General features: G+C 42.9%; 1 protein-coding gene across 3 annotated transcripts in view; it reads left to right on the forward strand.

Annotated features, from left to right (window-relative positions):
- The first annotated feature begins 2656 nt into the window (after positions 1-2656).
- LOC115090135 (galectin-related protein-like) overlaps positions 2657-18664 on the forward strand; it is a 44663-nt gene continuing 28655 nt past the window's right edge. For all 3 annotated transcript variants that reach the window (XM_029598863.1, XM_029598861.1, XM_029598862.1), the window contains exon 1: positions 2657-2878. In XM_029598863.1, the coding sequence (XP_029454723.1) occupies positions 2843-2878 (36 nt within the window). In that variant the 5' untranslated portion in view covers positions 2657-2842. The remainder of the gene's footprint in view (positions 2879-18664) is intronic.

Below are 18664 nucleotides of genomic sequence, written 5' to 3' on the forward strand. Positions count from 1 at the left end.
CCAACATAGACAAAACATCCATGGTACAGTTACTTGCCATGGCTTTTGATCCGCAACTCAATTCTCCGGGATGCAGCTTGTAGCTTCTTCCCTAGAACGAGGGAACATCCTCTCCACGCCTCCCTACATCTTAGGGCAGGGAGATTAACGAGCTCGCTTATCTACGTTTTTCTCCTATCCTCAGGACAACTTTCCATCACATTCAGGTACTTGGAAGGTTGCCCTGCTGCGCTTCTTAAGAACATAAGAAAATGCCATACTGGGTCAGACCAAGGGTCCATCAAGCCCAGCATCCTGTTTCCAACAGTGGCCAATCCAGGCCATAAGAACCTGGCAAGTACCCAAAAACTAAGTCTATTCCATGTAACCATTGCTAATGGCAGTGGCTATTCTCTAAGTGAACTTAATAGCAGGTAATGGACTTCTCCTCCAAGAACTTATCCAATCCTTTTTTAAACACAGCTATACTAACTGCACGAACCACATTCTCTGGCAACAAATTCCAGAGTTTAATTGTGCGTTGAGTAAAAAAGAACTTTCTCCGATTAGTTTTAAATGTGCCCCATGCTAACTTCATGGAGTGTCCCCTAGTCTTTCTACTATCCGAAAGAGTAAATAACCGATTCACATCTACCCGTTCTAGACCTCTCATGATTTTAAACACCTCTATCATATCCCCCCTCAGTCGTCTCTTCTCCAAGCTGAAAAGTCCTAACCTCTTTAGTCTTTCCTCATAGGGGAGTTGTTCCATTCCCCTTATCATTTTGGTAGCCCTTCTCTGTACCTTCTCCATCGCAATTATATCTTTTTTGAGATGCGGCGACCAGAATTGTACACAGTATTCAAGGTGCGGTCTCACCATGGAGCGATACAGAGGCATTATGACATTTTCCGTTTTATTCATCATTCCTTTTCTAATAATTCCCAACATTCTGTTTGCTTTTTTGACTGCCGCAGCACACTGAACCGACGATTTCAATGTGTTATCCACTATGACACCTAGATCTCTTTCTTGGGTTGTAGCACCTAATATGGAACCCAACATCGTGTAATTATAGCATGGGTTATTTTTCCCTATATGCATCACCTTGCACTTATCCACATTAAATTTCATCTGCCATTTGGATGCCCAATTTTCCAGTCTCACAAGGTCTTCCTGCAATTTATCACAATCTGCTTGTGATTTAACTACTCTGCACAATTTTGTGTCATCTGCAAATTTGATTATCTCACTCGTCGTATTTCTTTCCAGATCATTTATAAATATATTGAACAGTAAGGGTCCCAATACAGATCCCTGAGGCACTCCACTGTCCACTCCCTTCCACTGAGAAAATTGCCCATTTAATCCTACTCTCTGTTTCCTGTCTTTTAGCCAGTTTGCAATCCACGAAAGGACATCGCCACCTATCCCATGACTTCTTCTTCTTCTTCCCACCTGGCTGACTTCTGTCCTACCTCCATCTACGACACAGCAAGGGCATTGCGACTCCTCACTACAAGTTCCTGTAAGCACCATTACAGCTTATCACATTCAAATTCCAAATAAATATAGCCTTCATAGGAACTGTCCGCCAGTATTATCATATTGAGCATAAAAAAAAAAAAAGATTTTAATTGACACATGCTAATTGCTCAATACATCAGCTGGGGACTCCCAGACAGCATGGCTAATTCAGCTGCTTATCTATGTGAAAAGAGCAAGTTTGCTTACCGTAAACTGTGTTTTTGGTAGATAGCAGATGAATTAGCCATGCTGACCCACCCGCCTCCCTGGTCAGTTCTAGCACACCTGCCTTGTTTTGATTCTGACTGAGGAGCCTGAGGTAATCCTGTCAGGATACAGGAGGGAGGGGGTGCCTAGCTAAAAATCTCTACTAGACTATGAGAGCTCTGCCACCTAGTGGCAGGGAGGACATATCCATACAGCATGGCTAATTCATCTGCTATCTACCAAAAACACCGTTTACGGTAAGCAAACTTGCTCTTTCTAAAAATACCCACATATAATCTGTCAAATTTCAGCTCACTCTATTGTCTGTTTTGTCTCCTGATCCTAGACCACAGACAGACAAATGGACACAATCTCCATAAGGCGTTTTTGCTTTATTTCATACAAGAATCCCTAGAAAACTCTCCATCCTGGAGTCCCTCCCCACAATGGTTGCTTATGCTGCACCTATACATGTATCAAAGAATGAGTGGCCTAGCAGAAGAATAAATTAGAAATCAAGAGACTTGGGTTCAGATTCAGCTTCTGCCGTTGCTGTTTGTTGGGTCTTTGGGAAAGTCAATCTATCTCCCGTTGACTCATTAAATCCACTTTGGTACATATAAATACAGAGTCTAGTGCCTACATGGGGTTGTGAGAGCAGCACAACAGCCCCCTCAGCATATTCAGAGCCACCACAGTGGAAGTGATTCAAGTAGGAGCATCTTTAAGGGCTTCAAACATTTAAAAAAAAAATCTTCCCTAATGAAATAAAATTGGAAAGAAAAATGTTGATTTTTGATGTTAGGTTTAGATGATTAAAACTCATAAAAATGAGGTAGTACTGCTGCTTTAAATTCCCCCAAACGAAATGAGGACTAGAAGTAAAATCTCTCCAGGAGTGTTTGGTGTTGCTATAGTTACAACCCAGAGCCTTTGCAGAAGTGTAATATTTGTAGTTAGAGGCTGTGACTCAGCTATTTGAGCAGGCGGGGTCTGAATTCTGGTTAATGTAGATAAAAAACCTCCTTTTATTCTTTTGACTTTGTTTATTTTTGAAAAAGAAAAAAAACCCAGACTTTTATTCTCAGGCTGTAGCCTTTCTCACTGGAGAGTAACCAGTGCTGGCGAATGGACAAGATGACAGAAAATGACAGGTGTGCAGAGGTGAGTTTCTCAAGTTAGACCTTTTCTAGTCCCAGATCTGCAGCTTGCACATGAAAGTGCACTGAAAACTTGTCAAGGGGACATTTGTTCCTTTCTTGTTTCCACACAAGAAGGACATTCTCCTAGCAGACCTCTCCTCAGACTTTTCATTCTCTGCTGAAGTTGAGCTTTTGGTGGTGTCAGGGTTCAGCTTCGTGTATGCTTATCTATTTTATTAGTAATTAGATTCAATGGGACCTGGCTGTATTCCCACACATGCAACTCTGAATATTGTTTGATGTTCCATGCTGACTGCCTCCAGTGAGTACATTTACAGTACTACTTGGACAGTGCAGCTGGTGCCAACTTAAATCAGAATAATTTCTTTACCATAACACCAACATATACTGTTTAAAAAAAGTGTATTTTTGTTCAAGGCTGCATGTATGGGATGTGTTCTCTGCCTGTATCCTGTTCTTATGGCGTAGCACGAAGAAGCCTAGTGATTAGCGCAGCAGACTAGAAAACAGGGAAGCCAAGGTTCAAATCCTGCTGTCACTGCTTGTGATCTTCAACAAATCACTTCACCCTCTGATATCTTAAAGGTGAATTTTAAAAGTGGCGCGCAAGTGTCAGCCCGCACCCAGGGACATGGCTGTTTTATAACACATGTGTGTGCATGTTATAAAATAGCCTGGACGCACGCACAAGTGCACCCAATTTTAAGTGGTCGCACACCTGTGCACACAAAAGCCGCTTCTACAGTGTAAGTGGGGAACTTTTAAAAGGGGCATGCACTGATGCCATTACCAGTTTTACCACTTCCTCCCCAGTTTACCCAGTTAACAGGTCCTCTAAACCCCACTGGTTTGATAGCCTGTACACCCCCAATTACCCCAGACCCTTTTCACCACTCCAAAATGGCTCATATGGATTTTTTTTTACTTACACGCCTACCATAGCAGAAGTAAAGTCACGCAGCAAGGAACCTCGGCGTGCATTGGATTGCGTAAGTATTTACATGCAAATTTCTAGTTCAAGTCTCCAAACGCCCACGATACGCCCCTTTTTGAGAAGTTCTGAGATGTGCGCGCTGCAGGAGATACGTGCATATCCGGGCGGCTTTTAACATCTGCTCGGCACGTGCCAGCCCAACATATTCATGCATCCCTTAATTTATGCGTGCATCAAGCTTTTAAAATTCACCTTTTAGATTGTAAGCCCTCTGGGGATAGGGAAAAACCTACAGTATCTGAATGTAATTTGCTTTCAAGTGTCATGAAAGGTAGAAAATAATTTTAAAGAATATATTACAAAATTTGTAACTAAAAAGAGATTCTTAGGGCCATATTTAAGTGAAAAAAAAAATAACATTCTGCAGAAAACACCAGGTCAGCAAAAAGCATTCTAGGACTTTTGCTCAGAATTGCTAACTTTGGACTCAAATTATTTGCTATTTCCAAAACAAGTTAAGCATTTTTGAGGCTCTCAAGTTATTCATCTAAATGGCAAATGTTTGAGTACTGAGCCACTTGTCTGGCTAGATTTTTTAAAGTCATTATCTGGCTAAAATCTAGCTGAATAAAAAAGATGTTCACAGCAGGCCTAAAGTTATCTGAACTTGTGTGGCCGGTTAACTTGCTACTTAACTGGATATCTTCAAAAGATATCCAGTTAAGTAGTGCTGTCAAAATTTAAAACAAAGAAGAAAGTAAAAGGCCCTATGATCACATTCTCTCCCTCCTCAACAAAATTTAATAGATGGCCCTGTTGAGCTGTGCATCCTCAACCCCTCCTAAATTAATGAAAAGTGTTGTGGTCCACAGGTTAGGCCCATCCCTTCCCATTTTGGTTATTTTTAAATCCGGCTTTCCCCCAGACCCTCTCACCCACCCGCAGTCTTAATGGCCTAGCCCAGACCCATCGTACTCCCCCAATACTAAAAAAAAAACCCTGTCGGGAGCAAGGTATAAATTCACCAGCTCCTCACATTCCAGCACTGCTTCTGACAGAAGCAGCGCTGAAAGCGAGTGAGGTTATACCTTGCTACCGGGTTTTTATTTGGTATCGAGGGATGGGGGGTGCAGTCTGGGCCATTGAGACTGCAGATGGGTGGGAAGGTCCAATGGGGGAAGCAAGTTAATTAAAATAATAACCGGTTATATTCAACATAGCTGGTTAGGTTTTTCAGTTATCCAGCTATATGTAGACATTTATCCCACTGAATATCCAGGATAAGTTATCCGGTTAACTTTAGCCAGATAACTTGTCCTCTTGCGGGCTTAGGGGCGGATTTTCAAAGGGTTACGCACATAACATATGCGCGTAACCCTGTAAAACCCCTCCTGCGTGCGCCAAGCCTATTTTGCATAGGCTCGGCGATGCGCACAAGCCCCGGGATGGGAAGGGGCATGGGCAGGGCACTGATCCGGGGCGGGACCAAGGCCTCTGGCACGTAAATAGGACAACAAAGATAGGGGGGATTTAGGTAGAACTGGGGGGCTGGTTAGAGAGGGGAAGGGAGGGGAAGGTGGGGGGGAGCGGAAGGCCCGGAGGGAGCGGCCTTGGAGGGAACGGGGAAAGCCATCGGGGCTCCCCAGGGCTCGGCGTGCACAAGTGTGCACGCCCTTGTGCGCGCTGACCCCGGATTTTATAACATGCGCACAGCTGTGTGCGCATGTTATAAAATTGGATGTAGATTTGTGCGCGACGGGTTGCGCGGACAAATCTACGCGCTCGCATAATTCTGAATATCCGGCCCTTACTGAATATGGACCTCTTTGTTTCCTGCTTAGGGAGAAGGAATCCAGATAACCCTGTGGTTCTGGGGAGGCAACCTTGGGTATCTTGTGTTAATGTTTTAGGTTTATGGGTTTTGATGTGCTTGCCTGCTTGTTAGTATTTTAAGTTTGTCCTTTGCTTATTTTTATGTATATTTATATTGATATGTACACCACTTTAAAAAGGCAATATATATGCTTTTTAAAATAAAGCAATAAAAATAATTTTAAGAGTGGAGCATTAATCCCAGAGTGCTTTTTGGTGAACTTTTGCTGGCAGGATGTTTTCTGTGGAATTTTGTTCCTCCCTGGTTCAAAATATGTGCTATTTTCAAATGTCTCCAAGATCACAGGATAGTTTGAAATTTATTTTTTTTTTGCTTGCTCCCTGCCTATATCCAAACCTTAAACCTGACCCATGATAGAAACCTGCCTGTTTTGTTTTAAAGCAGCTGTGGCTTTTCCACGCCCCGGCTGTTGAAAGCTTGCTTTTATTCTGCTTTTCTGTTGAATGAATAGCTGCACACATGTTCCATGTTCCAGCCTTTCTTTAGGAAACTAATGAAGACAAGTTAAGTCCAGATTAATACAGTGTGCAAACATGAGGGTTTTCCAGCTTGTCTGCCTCTTTTCACAACCCATACTTTCTGACACACCAGCACGTGCAGCTGTCATCTGCATTCTTTCAAATGTTTTTCATTTTCATTAAAAGTAATATTTGCAAGAGCTCGCATTTTACAAAAGCTCATGCACTGCAACTGTGGGTAACTGTTATAATATCAAACCTGGAACGAAAACATAGGAAAAAATAAAAAAGTATTTTGCTCCCCTAGTTTAGAATGTTGTACATGTTTTTAGGAGGTTAAAATCACGAGAGTGAGGATTTCTGAAGCTTGCATGCCTTAAAAATATAGGGCTTGATATATTTGTTACAACTATACTTTTCATTAAAAAAAAAAATATATATATACAGCTTTCATTGAGCATGGTGATTTATATTACCACCCTTGCTGATAGCTGTAAAGTGAGACCTGCTTGTAACTGAGGTACAATTGTATATAATTGGCTAATGAACCACTGAAATATTACTTGGCTCACTGGCACTTAGCTGTAACTGTCAACTACAATTTGCTACAGTATCCGGAGAGGAGGAGATGTAGGTATTTTTGCTTCACCTAGTGAAATAAAGTGTAGTTGAGTTTCTTTTACGTATCTCATTGAAACAATCTCTGTAGATATGAAAGCCAATTTTTCTCTGTGTCACACTAACAGCCCCCCTTTGCTGTAGGCACACTGTAGCAGCTTCATAGGACATGGCAGGCAGAATTCTCAATTAATAAAATGTTGCTCATCATGCAAGCCTTTACTCAGCTGCAGATTTAGCAGGGTTAGAGCAACGGAACTCAAACCAAGAGAGAGTGATGGGAAGAAACTGTTGGGGGGGGGGGGGGGTGGTGAGATGGGGGGTGTTGGAAATGGGCTAGAGGGGAGATGAACTGAGTGATGGAGAAAGACTGGATGTGGGAGGAAGACAGTGGTAGGTGCAGGCTGGGGAGAGAGAAAAAAGTGGTGGAAATGTTTTGGGGCAAGGCCAGAGAGTGACAGGGATGGGCTGGGGAGAGGGAAAGAGAGTGGTGGGTACAAGCTGAGGGAAAGAGTGATGGGGTTTGGGCTAGGAGTCTGTTATAGCACAGCTTTTTCCCATGTTACTGTTTGATTTTATTGCATGTGTTGCTAATTATGTATGTGAAAACATGTAATCCGCTTTGAATACAATTGCAAAATGTGGAATATAAATCCAATTAAAGAAAGAAAGAAAATAAATAAATGCTGGGATTGATCATAGATCTATAGCTATACCCAAGAAGTTCTACCTAGAACTAATGGAGCCTACTTCCCAGAGCATGTGCATCTGCAGTCATCGCATTTGTGGAGATCAAAATGAAAACCCATCCCATCTGAATCTTCAAGTCCTATAAAACTGGTGTTCGTAAGACACCAAACACAAAATTTATTAAGGGCACACATATGCACACACAAAGATACAGCGATCTCATGAGCCTTCTTTCCCTTCAGAAAATAAGCTAAAAATGGCCCCAACTTGGTTAGTAAAAGGATGAACCATTAATCGCTCAGCTGTAAGAACATAAGAACATAAGAAAATGCCATACTGGGTCAGACCAAGGGTCCATCAAGCCCAGCATCCTGTTTCCAACAGTGGCCAATCCAGGCCATATGAACCTGGCAAGTACCCAAAAACTAAGTCTATTCCATGTTACCATTGCTAATGGCAGTGGCTATTCTCTAAGTGAACTTAATAGCAGGTAAATCATGCTTTACATTTCAGTCTGTTAACCACTGCCATCCATCTCCATTTTAATGAATCATGTGTGTGCTGACCTGAGGGCCTAGTGGCCAATGCCCTTTGTTGCCACTGGAAAGGCTGGAGATGGGTTCAGTTCCCAGTTCTGTCTCTCACAGACGGTTTGAGACAGCGAGCACTGCTCTAGTAAAGCGGCACTCACAGTTTCTGTCTGGAACTTCCAACACTCTACTACTCTAGATGGGTAGGGGACAAGAAAAATATGCCAGCAGCTGCACGAGACACTGTTGGGAGTCTCATGGGATGGAGAAGAGAAAAGTACACAAACTTGTATAGGCTTTGAACTCAGCTGCTGATACCCCAAGTAGGACTTAACTAAAAATGGGAAGCATACTGCTCTATCTGTGAGGACCAGGAAGATGGTAGCTGGGAATGTCTGCCTCAGGAAAATTGAACACACTATTGCAGTGTGTTGTCACTGCAGAGATACATGTGATATTATCCCTTGTTTTCTGTGCTGTGTAGAAGTAATTGTTAGGGTCTGCTCTTTGTTTCTGGGTTTTGGCCTTGGAAGCTGAGAAGAAAAAAAAAGGACAGCAAACTTTGTAATGTGGTAGCAGTTGGAGGAGCAGCCCTGTGCTTCTCTCCTTAGCTGCAGCATTTCTGGGGCTCTGTTAGATTACTCTGCCTTATTTGTTTGAGTGTTCCTTCCTGGGTCTCTTGTTACATGAATAGTTTTTGTGAAACTTTCCCAGTGTCTTAATTTAAGGACACTTCAGAAAATACAGTCCAGCTTTAATAGCATTCTTTTCATGTGATAACTTTTTGTGAGGGTCTGTGGGCATTTCGTGCATCCCGCCAGCAGCAGCCCTTAGTAGGCCATGTATATGTGCTATCTAGTCCTCCAGGCTCTATGGCTTAGAGTTCCTGCTGGCAGCCATGTTCTTCCAGCACTGCCACCATTAAAAGCCTGCCTCACATTATGCAACGTGCCTCAGCTTGGGTCCTGGTTGGTCCTAGTTCAGCTCCCACTCTAGTCTTGGTTGGCCCTAATCTGTGGTCTTCTGTCCTGCTTGGCCATAATCTGTGGCCTCCTTGTCCTTGTTTGTCTGCTCCTAGTCTTATTTAGATCTCCCTGTCTTTTTTTCTATTTAATGGGCACCGTTTTGTTTCCTGCTTCCACACGTCAGCCCTGCCTTAGTGGGTGCCTTTTAGTACCAGTCCTTGGTGTGCGTCTGTTCCAGTTTAAATACTGCCGGCCACCAGCACTTGAGGACACAACCCAGGGGGAAGGTGTTCAGTACAGACAAAAGAATGCCTGTTTCTTGTTCTGCACAAGCCAGTCTAGCCAGCATGCAGCCCTGCTCCTGTCCCCAGGAGTACACAGTGACACTTTTATTGCACCAACATAGGAACTCTTCAAAGCAGAGGCACTGCTAATGTAGAGACCCTCTAGGTCTCCACTAGATGGCCCTAATCCAGTCCTGGGGTTCGAGAGTCAGGAGAGGGGGGGTACCTTTCTGAACAGCACTTCCTCTGAGGCTTGCTAGAGTGGTGAGTTCCTGGTTGCATAAGGGAAGTAGAAGGAGTAGCTGTTTCTATGTTGTCTGCAGACCTAGGCCTCACTTCCTAAGTCTTTTGGAATAAGAGAGAATTTTATATTTGGAGTTTTGAGACAGGGTATTTTTCTGGAAGGAAATGTTGAGCAACCCTTTCTCACCCGAAAACTGGGAAAGGAAAAATCTGATTTTTACCAGCCTAAGACCTTTCCTCCTGAGAGATCCACTGAAACAGTTTGGAGAGAAAAGCAGGAGAAAGGAGAAAACAGACATCTGAGGACTCCCTCCCCTCCACACACACACACACACACACAGAGGAGTCTTTACCCCAGGACACAGCACATTGAATGGTTTTGGCAGATCTGGAGTGCAGATCTGCCAAAGTGGGTTGGGATATCCCAACCCACTTAGGACACATATCTTTCCACTCCCTGGAGGGTAAAAATATCTCAAAGTCAAGTACTGAGGGACATTGCCACAGAGAGAGAGAAAAAGACAAAACTTTTGATTCAAGGAACAGCCTGAACCTGGATGTACCTGGAAACAGTTTTGTTTATGCAAATTGATTATTCTGAACCAAATCAAAGTAAACTTTTAATGTGGAACATCCCACCAGTGAGTTCAGCCTATTCATTACAGTGTGCAAGTGCCGAAGCGCTGATAATAACATATAGGGGAGGGATTCCACTTACATGTCCCGGGCCTTGAAGGATAACCTTCCCCACAACGATCAAGAATCCACACCCTGGGGGAAAAGAACCGGTGACTGTAAAATTGGGACTTAAGCCCAGGGATTTACTGAGGCCCCAACAAAGTTCCTCAAAATACACTGAATTGGGGTGAGGCACATAAGCCCCTCCCCTCAAGATTCTGACAATTAAACAACTCAACAATCACAAACAGCAGCTTCCCCCTACTGAGAACAATCCTGTGAAAAACATAGTTGAGGATCTTTTAAATATTAAACTTTAAATGATTTCTGTCTTACATTCCCATGCAGCTGTCATCAAGGAGTAATCTTGCATGACCTGTGATGTGCGAACTGCTCTGTTAGTTTGGTCCCACAAGGATCCCATGGATTCCTCCACACCTACCGCTTACCAAGCTCTGCCCATGCATAGAGAGAATACCCACTGTTCACACAGCAGAGGCACTGCAGCAAACGTTCTGTACCATTGTCAGCAGGTGCTGGGTGTACATGCCACTGGTGTCTCTAGCCAGAGGGGTCTTCTGTTCAACAAAGAAACCAAAGCCAGTTTCAACCATCCAGTAAACTGCCATTAAAATAATTAAATAGCATCATTCAATCAATTCTTCTTTGTGAGAATGAAGTGGGGTTTTTACCAATGGAAAAGACTCCAAATATATACCCTGCACCTTAAGTTCTGTAAGCATCCAATAATGGATGCAGAACAGAATTGGAACATTTTCTCTTACTACTCACCATGCAAAAATATTCTGGTATTATCTCAGTAACTGCAACATAAGCTGTCACTGCTGCCAAGAACATTGTGACTTCAGACTACAGATATTCCTGGATTCACAGCCTTCCTGAATTTGCTAAGTGAACGTCTACTGATTGTTATATATGTTTGAGCCTAATATAGAAGTTGTATATAATTGCATAATTGTGTGCCTTGGTTTTCAGAAGGTGGCAGATTTTAACTGAAACCTAAAAGTGTGCAATATAGAATGCTTTTCTGGGTCTGAGAAAAAATAAATAAACCTTTTACTTCTAGCCACTGATTCATGTAAGGGAGGAATTGTCCAGGTTTCAGTTAACCTCCCTTACCTTGAACTATCCAGTATATCTCACCCATCTCTCACAGAGCTCACAGAAATCCAGGAAAAAAAGGTTCACAGTGGGCTCTGGTAGAACAAACATGTAACAGACACCCACCTTCCCCAACTTTACAGCATCCTGTAAATCCTTTAATCCTTACCCACTCCAATCCCTTTTAACCTTTCATTTTCGAATATAATATGTATCCTGATGTTTCCTCAATATGCATATGTTAAGATACTAACTACCATTTGAATCTTGTAAACCATTGTGATGGCTTCACCGAATGATGGTATATAAAACTCAACAAATAAATAAATAAATAAATAAATCTTGTGCATCAACCCCCACTCTCACAGAGATGTCAGACATCCAAGATTCAAAAACCCAGAAGCAATTGGATAAAAATGGGCTCTGGCAGAATAAGGCCTGTGATGAAAAGACACCCACTCGCCCTACTGTTACCCCTACAAAATGCTTTTTCTGCATTGGAGAATGAAGAAACCTCAGCAATAAATTTTGAAGTGATTTCTAAAAGTGAAGTCACTCAAAGCACCCAGAAGCCCTTCAAAAGAATCAAATGTCATAAAAGAAAACTGCTTCTGCTGGAAGACTCAATCATCAGAGGAACCAATTTGGGAGCACATTTTGATGGTGACACAACAGTCAAATGTCTTCCAGGATCCTTAGCTAGTGGAAATGCAAACCAGATTAGTCCAAGTTTTGAAGAAAAAAGTAGGAACTTTGATATCAGTGTTATTATCCATCTGGTGATCAATGATCTCAACAGAAATGGTATCCATGAAGTACAAAACGTTTTCCAAAATCTAGGAAAGATGATAAGGCACACTGCAAAGACTATTGCCTTTTCAGAAGTATTACCTGTTCATGGAAAGGGAAATGAGAAGTCTATGCCATATAGATAATTTAAATTCCTGGCTCAAATCCTATTGTACAGAAAGTGGTTTTGGATACATTGGAGGCTGGAGTCATGTATGGAGCAGTAAAAGGCTTTATAGTAAGGATGGCCTACATTGGTCTGTAGCAAGAAGGAGGATGCTAAGTGAAAAATTCAGATCATATATTATCAGACATTTAAACTAAAGAATGGGGGTAGCAGGAGATGGCCAATGAAATTGACATGTCACCCCCAATCAATACAGGAAGTGGGAGGAGAAAATAAAATCAATCAGCTCAAAAAAGCAGAAAAGGTATCTAGGAAGTGCAACAAATCCACAGGGTCATTCATCAAATTGCATTAGGGCATTATCGCAGGCGTTATAAAAAACACATTGTGAGATGTGTTTGCAAATTTTAAAATTTTAGTCAAAAGGGAGGAGTTTATGAAAATGAGGGGTGTTTAACGTTGTCTGCAATGCATGTTATTGCACATTTTAATGCCAGAAATAACTACACCTTTTTTCCTGGCATTATGCCTGAAACAGGATTTGCGATATTTATCACAAGTCCTGTTTCAGGCAGGAAAGGAGAGTGGAGTGGAGTGTAGAGAGAGAGAGAGACTCTGGGGTGGCACACATACTAGTCACACTGCAGGAGGGTAAACTAGTAACTTGAGGTGAGGTTTTGGTGGTGATCTAGGGTTTGGGGAGCAGTTTTACATGCACTGTCAGATGTATGAACAGCACAGAACACATCAATGAAGATTTGATGTGATTTGGAGAGAGGAAAGGTACACAAAGATGAAATTTGTACATTGTATTCTTGACCTAGTTTGATGCACTGTCTACCTAGGTCCAAGAGAGAAAAATTGGAAAGCTATGACTACAAATGCTCGTAGTTTGGGCAATAAAATCCCAGACCTGCAGGCCCTAATGGTGGAAGCGGTCTCGGACATTGTTGCGATTACAGAGGCATGGTTCATGGATTCTCATGATAGGAATATGGCCATACTGGGCTATAACTTGTTAAGGAATGACAGAGAGGTCAGAAAAGGGGGAGGAGTAGCTCTTTATGTCAAAAACAATATCCAAGCAACTGAACTGCAAGGAATGTGGGGTAGAGAAGAAGCATTATGGGTCATCCTAAAAAAAGATGATGGTGCATCCATTTTTACTGGAGTGGTTTACAGGCCTGTGACTCAAACGGAAGACCTAGACAGAGATCTGGACTAAAATATCCAAAAGGTGGGAAAGAAGTTAGAAGTGTTGATTGTTGAAAATTTTAATCTGCCGGACGTAGACTGGAGAATCCCTTCTGCAGAATCTACCAGAAGTAGAGAGATAGAGGATGCCCTGCAAGAGGCTCTGTTCAAACAAATGGCAATAGAACCCACAAGGGAGGGAGTGATACTGACCTAGTGCTCACATAATGGGGATAATGTCTCTAATGTCCCGGTGGGTGCCCACCTCAGCACTAGTAATCATCAAATGATATGGTTTGATATCGCAGATAGGATACAGGGAAGTCACACAAAGACCTGAGTTTGGGATTTCAAAAATACGGACTTTGTCAAAATGAGGACGTACCTGGAAGTAGAACTAGAAGACTGGGAGAAAGAGAGGTGGAAGAACAGTGGGCCAAACTAAAAGGAGCAATTACAAAGGCAACAAATCTATATGTCAGAAAAGTAAACAAAAGTAAGAGAAATAAGAAACCAATCTGGTTCTCAAAGGAGGTGGCTGATAAAATAAAAGCAAAAAGAGCAGCATTAAAGAAATATAAAGGATCCCAAAATGAGGAACATAGGGAAGAATATCTGGTGAAACTGAGGGCGACGAAGAAAGAAATCAAGAAAGCTAAAAGTCAAGTGGAAGAAAGAATTGCCAAAGAGGTAAAGAGAGGTGACAAGGCAAAACATTTTTCAGATATATCGGAGAAAGGTCCGAAGTGGTATAGCGAAACTAAAAGGTGACAAAGTTCAATGTCTGGAGAGAGAAGAAATGGCCAAAATATTAAACAAATACTTCAGTTTGGTGTTCACTAAAGAAGACCCTGAAGAAGGACCATCACTAGTTAACAAGACTGTGGCTTGGGGTGGAGTAGACTAAACTCTGCTTATGGAAGAGAATATATGGGAAGAGCTAGGAAAACTGAAAGTGGACAAAGCCATGGGGCCTGATGAGGTACATCCCAGGATACTGAGGGAGCTCAGAGATGTGGTGGTGGATCCACTGAAGCACCTGTTAAATAGATTCCTTGGAAACTGGCGTGGTGCCACAAGATTGGAGAAGAGTGGCGGTGGTCCCACTTCACAAGAGTGGAATAGAGAGGAGGCTGAAAACTACAGGCCAGTTAGCCTCACCTTGGTGGTGGGAAAATTAATGGAGACTCTGCTGAAGGAAAGGATACCGACTTATCTACAATCCTGTGGGTTGTTCAATCCAAGGCAGCATAGTTTCTCCAGGGGAAGGTCCTGTCAGACAAATCTGATTTTTTTGATTGGGTGACTAGAGAATTGGATTAGGGAAGAGTGCTCGATGTGATTTACTTGGATTTTAGTAAAGCTTTTGCTACGGTCCCACATAGAAGACTTGTAAACAAAATGAGAAGCTTGGGAGTGGGAGCCAAGGTAGTAGCATGGATTGCAAATTGGTTGACTGACAGGAGACAGCTTGTAATGGTAAATGGAACCTACTCTGAAGAAAGAACGGTGTAAAGTGGAGTGCCACAGGGATCGGGTTTGGAACCGGTTCTGTTCAATATCTTTGTAAGCAGCCTGGCGGAAAGGATAGAAGTTAAAAGTTTGTCTATTTGCTGATGATACTAAGATCTGCAACAGAGTGGACACGTCTGAAGGAGTAGAGAGAATGAAAAGTGATTTAAGAAAACTTGAAGAGTGGTCAAAGATTTGGCAGCTGGGATTCAGTGCCAAGAAGTGCAGAGTCATGCATCTAGGGAGCAGCAATCCAAAAGATCTTTACGTGATGGGCTGTGAAAGACTAATGCGCACGGACTGGGAGAGGGACCTTGGGGTGATAGTGTCTGATGATCTGAAGATGGAAAAGCAATGTGGCAAAGCGATAGCTAAAGCCAGAAAAATGCTGGGCTACATAGAGAGAGGAATAACCAGTAAGAAAGCAGAAGTGATAATGCCCTTGTACAGGTCCTTGGTGAGGCCTCACTTGGAGTACTGTGTTCAGTTTTGGAGACCGTATCTCAAAAGGGACGAGACAGGATGGAGGTGGTTCAGAGAAGAGCGACCAAAATGGTGAGGGGGTCAGACTTATGAGGAGAGGCTGAAGGATCTGAATATGTACACCCTGGAAGAAACAAGGTGCTGGAGAGATATGATACCAGACCTTCAGAAATCTGAAAGGTTTTAATGATGCACAATCGTCAAACCTTTTCTGTTGGAAAGAAATCAATGAAAGAAGTCATGAAATGAAACTCCAGGGAGGACGACTCAGAACCAGGAGCAGGAAATATTTCTTCAAGGAGAGGGTGGTGAATGTCTGGACTGCCCTTCTGGAAGAGGTGGTGAAGACAAAAAAAGTCAAGGAATTCAAAGGGGCATGGGATAAACACTGTGGATCCCTAAAGGCTAGAGGACGGAAATAAAGAAAAGGGTGCATGGGAGTAACTGGGGGTAAGTGGCTGGCGTGGCAGTTGCTACCCTTAACAAATAAGAATTGATACTGTTAATGCAACTCCATCATTGCTCTCTGCTTCAAGGCAGGGAGAAAAGGGGAATTAAATTCAGACAGCAACCATCGAGGGCCCCGACTTTTTCAGTTGGGGAACAAATAAACATGGGGGTAACTAGCTGATGTGGCGCTTACTACCCTTACTCACTAAGCCTGATACTTTTGATGCAACTCCAACATTGCTCTCTGCTTTCATGGCAATGGTTAATGGAAATTGGATTCAAACAGCATCCGAGGGCCCTGAATTTTATGGTCTGGTAAACTGATAAGCATGGGGGTAACAGTGCAGTGGATACTGGCATAAGCTTGCTGGGCAGACTGGGTGGATCATTTGGTTCTTTTCTGCCATCATTTCTATGTTTGTTATGTTTCTATGTAAGTAATACTAAACTTTTCAAAGAACGCACATAGAACCTAGAGCGCAATCCTGTCACATCATAGCACACCAACTGCCAGACTTGAGCAGTAACAACAGGTAACAGTGAAAATATTACAGCAGGCCTTTGAACAGCAATACACCTCATATTAGAAAAACAAAACAAGCTGGACTGCTATAAATTCCTCCATGGAAACTACACACAACAGAATATCTCACCCGTGTCATAGACAGACCTTCACCAAATACAGAATAAGTGATCACAAATTAGAGATGCACAGACAAAAATTGAAATGGAAACCCCACAAAGCCAGACTCTACATGCAGTGACACCCTGGAGAAATAGAAACAGAAATGCATTTCCTCCTATACTGAGCAAAATAAAAATATATCAGAAATGCACACTCCCAAAATTGACATATTCCAATCCCTAAACTGAAACTAAAACTTTTTTTCTACCTATCTTTTGTCTGGAGATATTAAATTTTCTAATCATGTTGGTCCCAGTCTCATTTCCTCTGTCTGCCTTCTTCTAACTCCTTTTCCAGTGTCCAGAGCCGTAACATGCCTATGGCCAATATGGCCATAATCATAGGCGCTGCTACCAAAATGCGCCATAGCGCCATGTGGGGCCTCAGTAAGTGGAAAAGCAGAACGGCCCGCAGACCTTACTGATAATTCTGGTGAGGCCGGGTTGCTTTTCCACTCATAGGTGTCGGAACAGGGTGGGGTGTATGGATCCCCTGTGACAATGGGAGAAGCCTCATTGGTGGCAGTAGGACGGCGCATAATTTCTTTAACACTGCTCACCCCACGGTGCTGCTGCGATGCCCTCACTCACCCTCCCTGCTCCTGAAGAATGGAAGGATCGGGCCTTGCAGCACGGGCTGCTTCGTCCTCTTCGGCTGTCGGCATCTGATGATGTCATTCAGGCACCAGCAGCCGGGAGGAAGGAAGCAGCCCACGCTGTTTTTTTGCAGGGTTTTCTGGTTGGCACCACAGCAGTGCATGTAAATATAATACACATATTGTGATATTTTTACCTCAGACACTGTTTTGAATGTCCTTTTTTATGTAAAATCTATTATAAATGCATAATTTTAAATTGTGTGTGTGTGTAGAGAGTGGGATGGGGTGGGATGTGCAAAGGCTGTAAATTTTTCTTAGAGCACCTCATACCCTTGCACCAGCCGTGGGGATTGCTGTACAAACTTTTAACAGAGTCTCCCAACTCTTGGTGACGTGTGTTCTCATGTGTTGTGAAATGGCTGAGGGTGCTGTTTTTCACTTGGGCCATAGGTGCCACATTGCTCTCTTCTGTCTTCTTCAGTTCCTCTCGTACATCTATCTGACATTGATCTTTCCCTTTGAACTTCTTTCTCAGTTTCTTTTTCTTCCTCTTTATCCACTCCTAGCTAGATTTCACCCATCCTCTTTCATCCTGTCCTTCATCAGTCCTCAGTCTCCATCTTTTCACTTCTCATTCTCTTCCCAGCCCATTTCCATGCTCTCACTCCCTCCCTAGTCCTCTCTTTTGCCCCCATTGCACTCCTTTCCCACTCCTTTCCCACCCATTTCCCCCCCTCTTTCACCCACTCCCTAGGCCCCCATTTCTACCCTCTGTACTCACTCCTCTCTCAGCTCTCAAATACTGACCTCTGCCTCAATGTCATCGTCTAACTAGCCCCAGTTCCTTGTCATTCATCCTCTCCCCCTGCTTCTATTTCTAACTCCTATGTGGCCATCTCCTCTCCTAGCCCCATTTACACCCTTCTCATCCCTTTCTACTCTCTCACCCACTCCCCAGTCCCTTCACACCATATCTCCTTTCCCCATCCTTCAGACTCCTCCTCCTCCTCTCCTACGTCTCATAATTTACCCACCCATGGGAAATGGTGCTAGGAGACAAAGTCCCTCATGAGAGGCATCTAAGAAAACTAAAATGTCTTGGGATAGGAGGAGATGTCCTTTTGTGGATTGCAAACTGGTTAAAAGACAGGAAACAGAGAGTAGGATTAAATAGTCTTTTTTTTTTCTATTTAAAGTTTTTATTGTAAGCAACAATTGACAACTGAAACAGCAATCAGTGCATACAAAGCAAAGTCACGCCATCTTTTTGAAAAACAAAAAAAACAAACCCATCCCCTCGATAACTCACCCTCCCCTCCCGCCCATAAGCGCCTCACTATCCGAACTCCATCTAGCTCTAAACTCGTCAAAAACAGAATTACTCGTCATTTCTAAGCAGCCTGAATGTTTCACTCTCCCCATGCGACAGAACACTCCCCAAAATACAACCACAGCCACCCCTCAGACCCAGGTTGTAAGAGATCTGGGCGTCTACATAGACCAACACCTAAGTTTCAAACCCCACATCAAAAA

The sequence above is a fragment of the Rhinatrema bivittatum genome, chromosome 4, assembly GCF_901001135.1.
Source record: "Rhinatrema bivittatum chromosome 4, aRhiBiv1.1, whole genome shotgun sequence".
NCBI lineage: Eukaryota > Metazoa > Chordata > Amphibia > Gymnophiona > Rhinatrematidae > Rhinatrema > Rhinatrema bivittatum.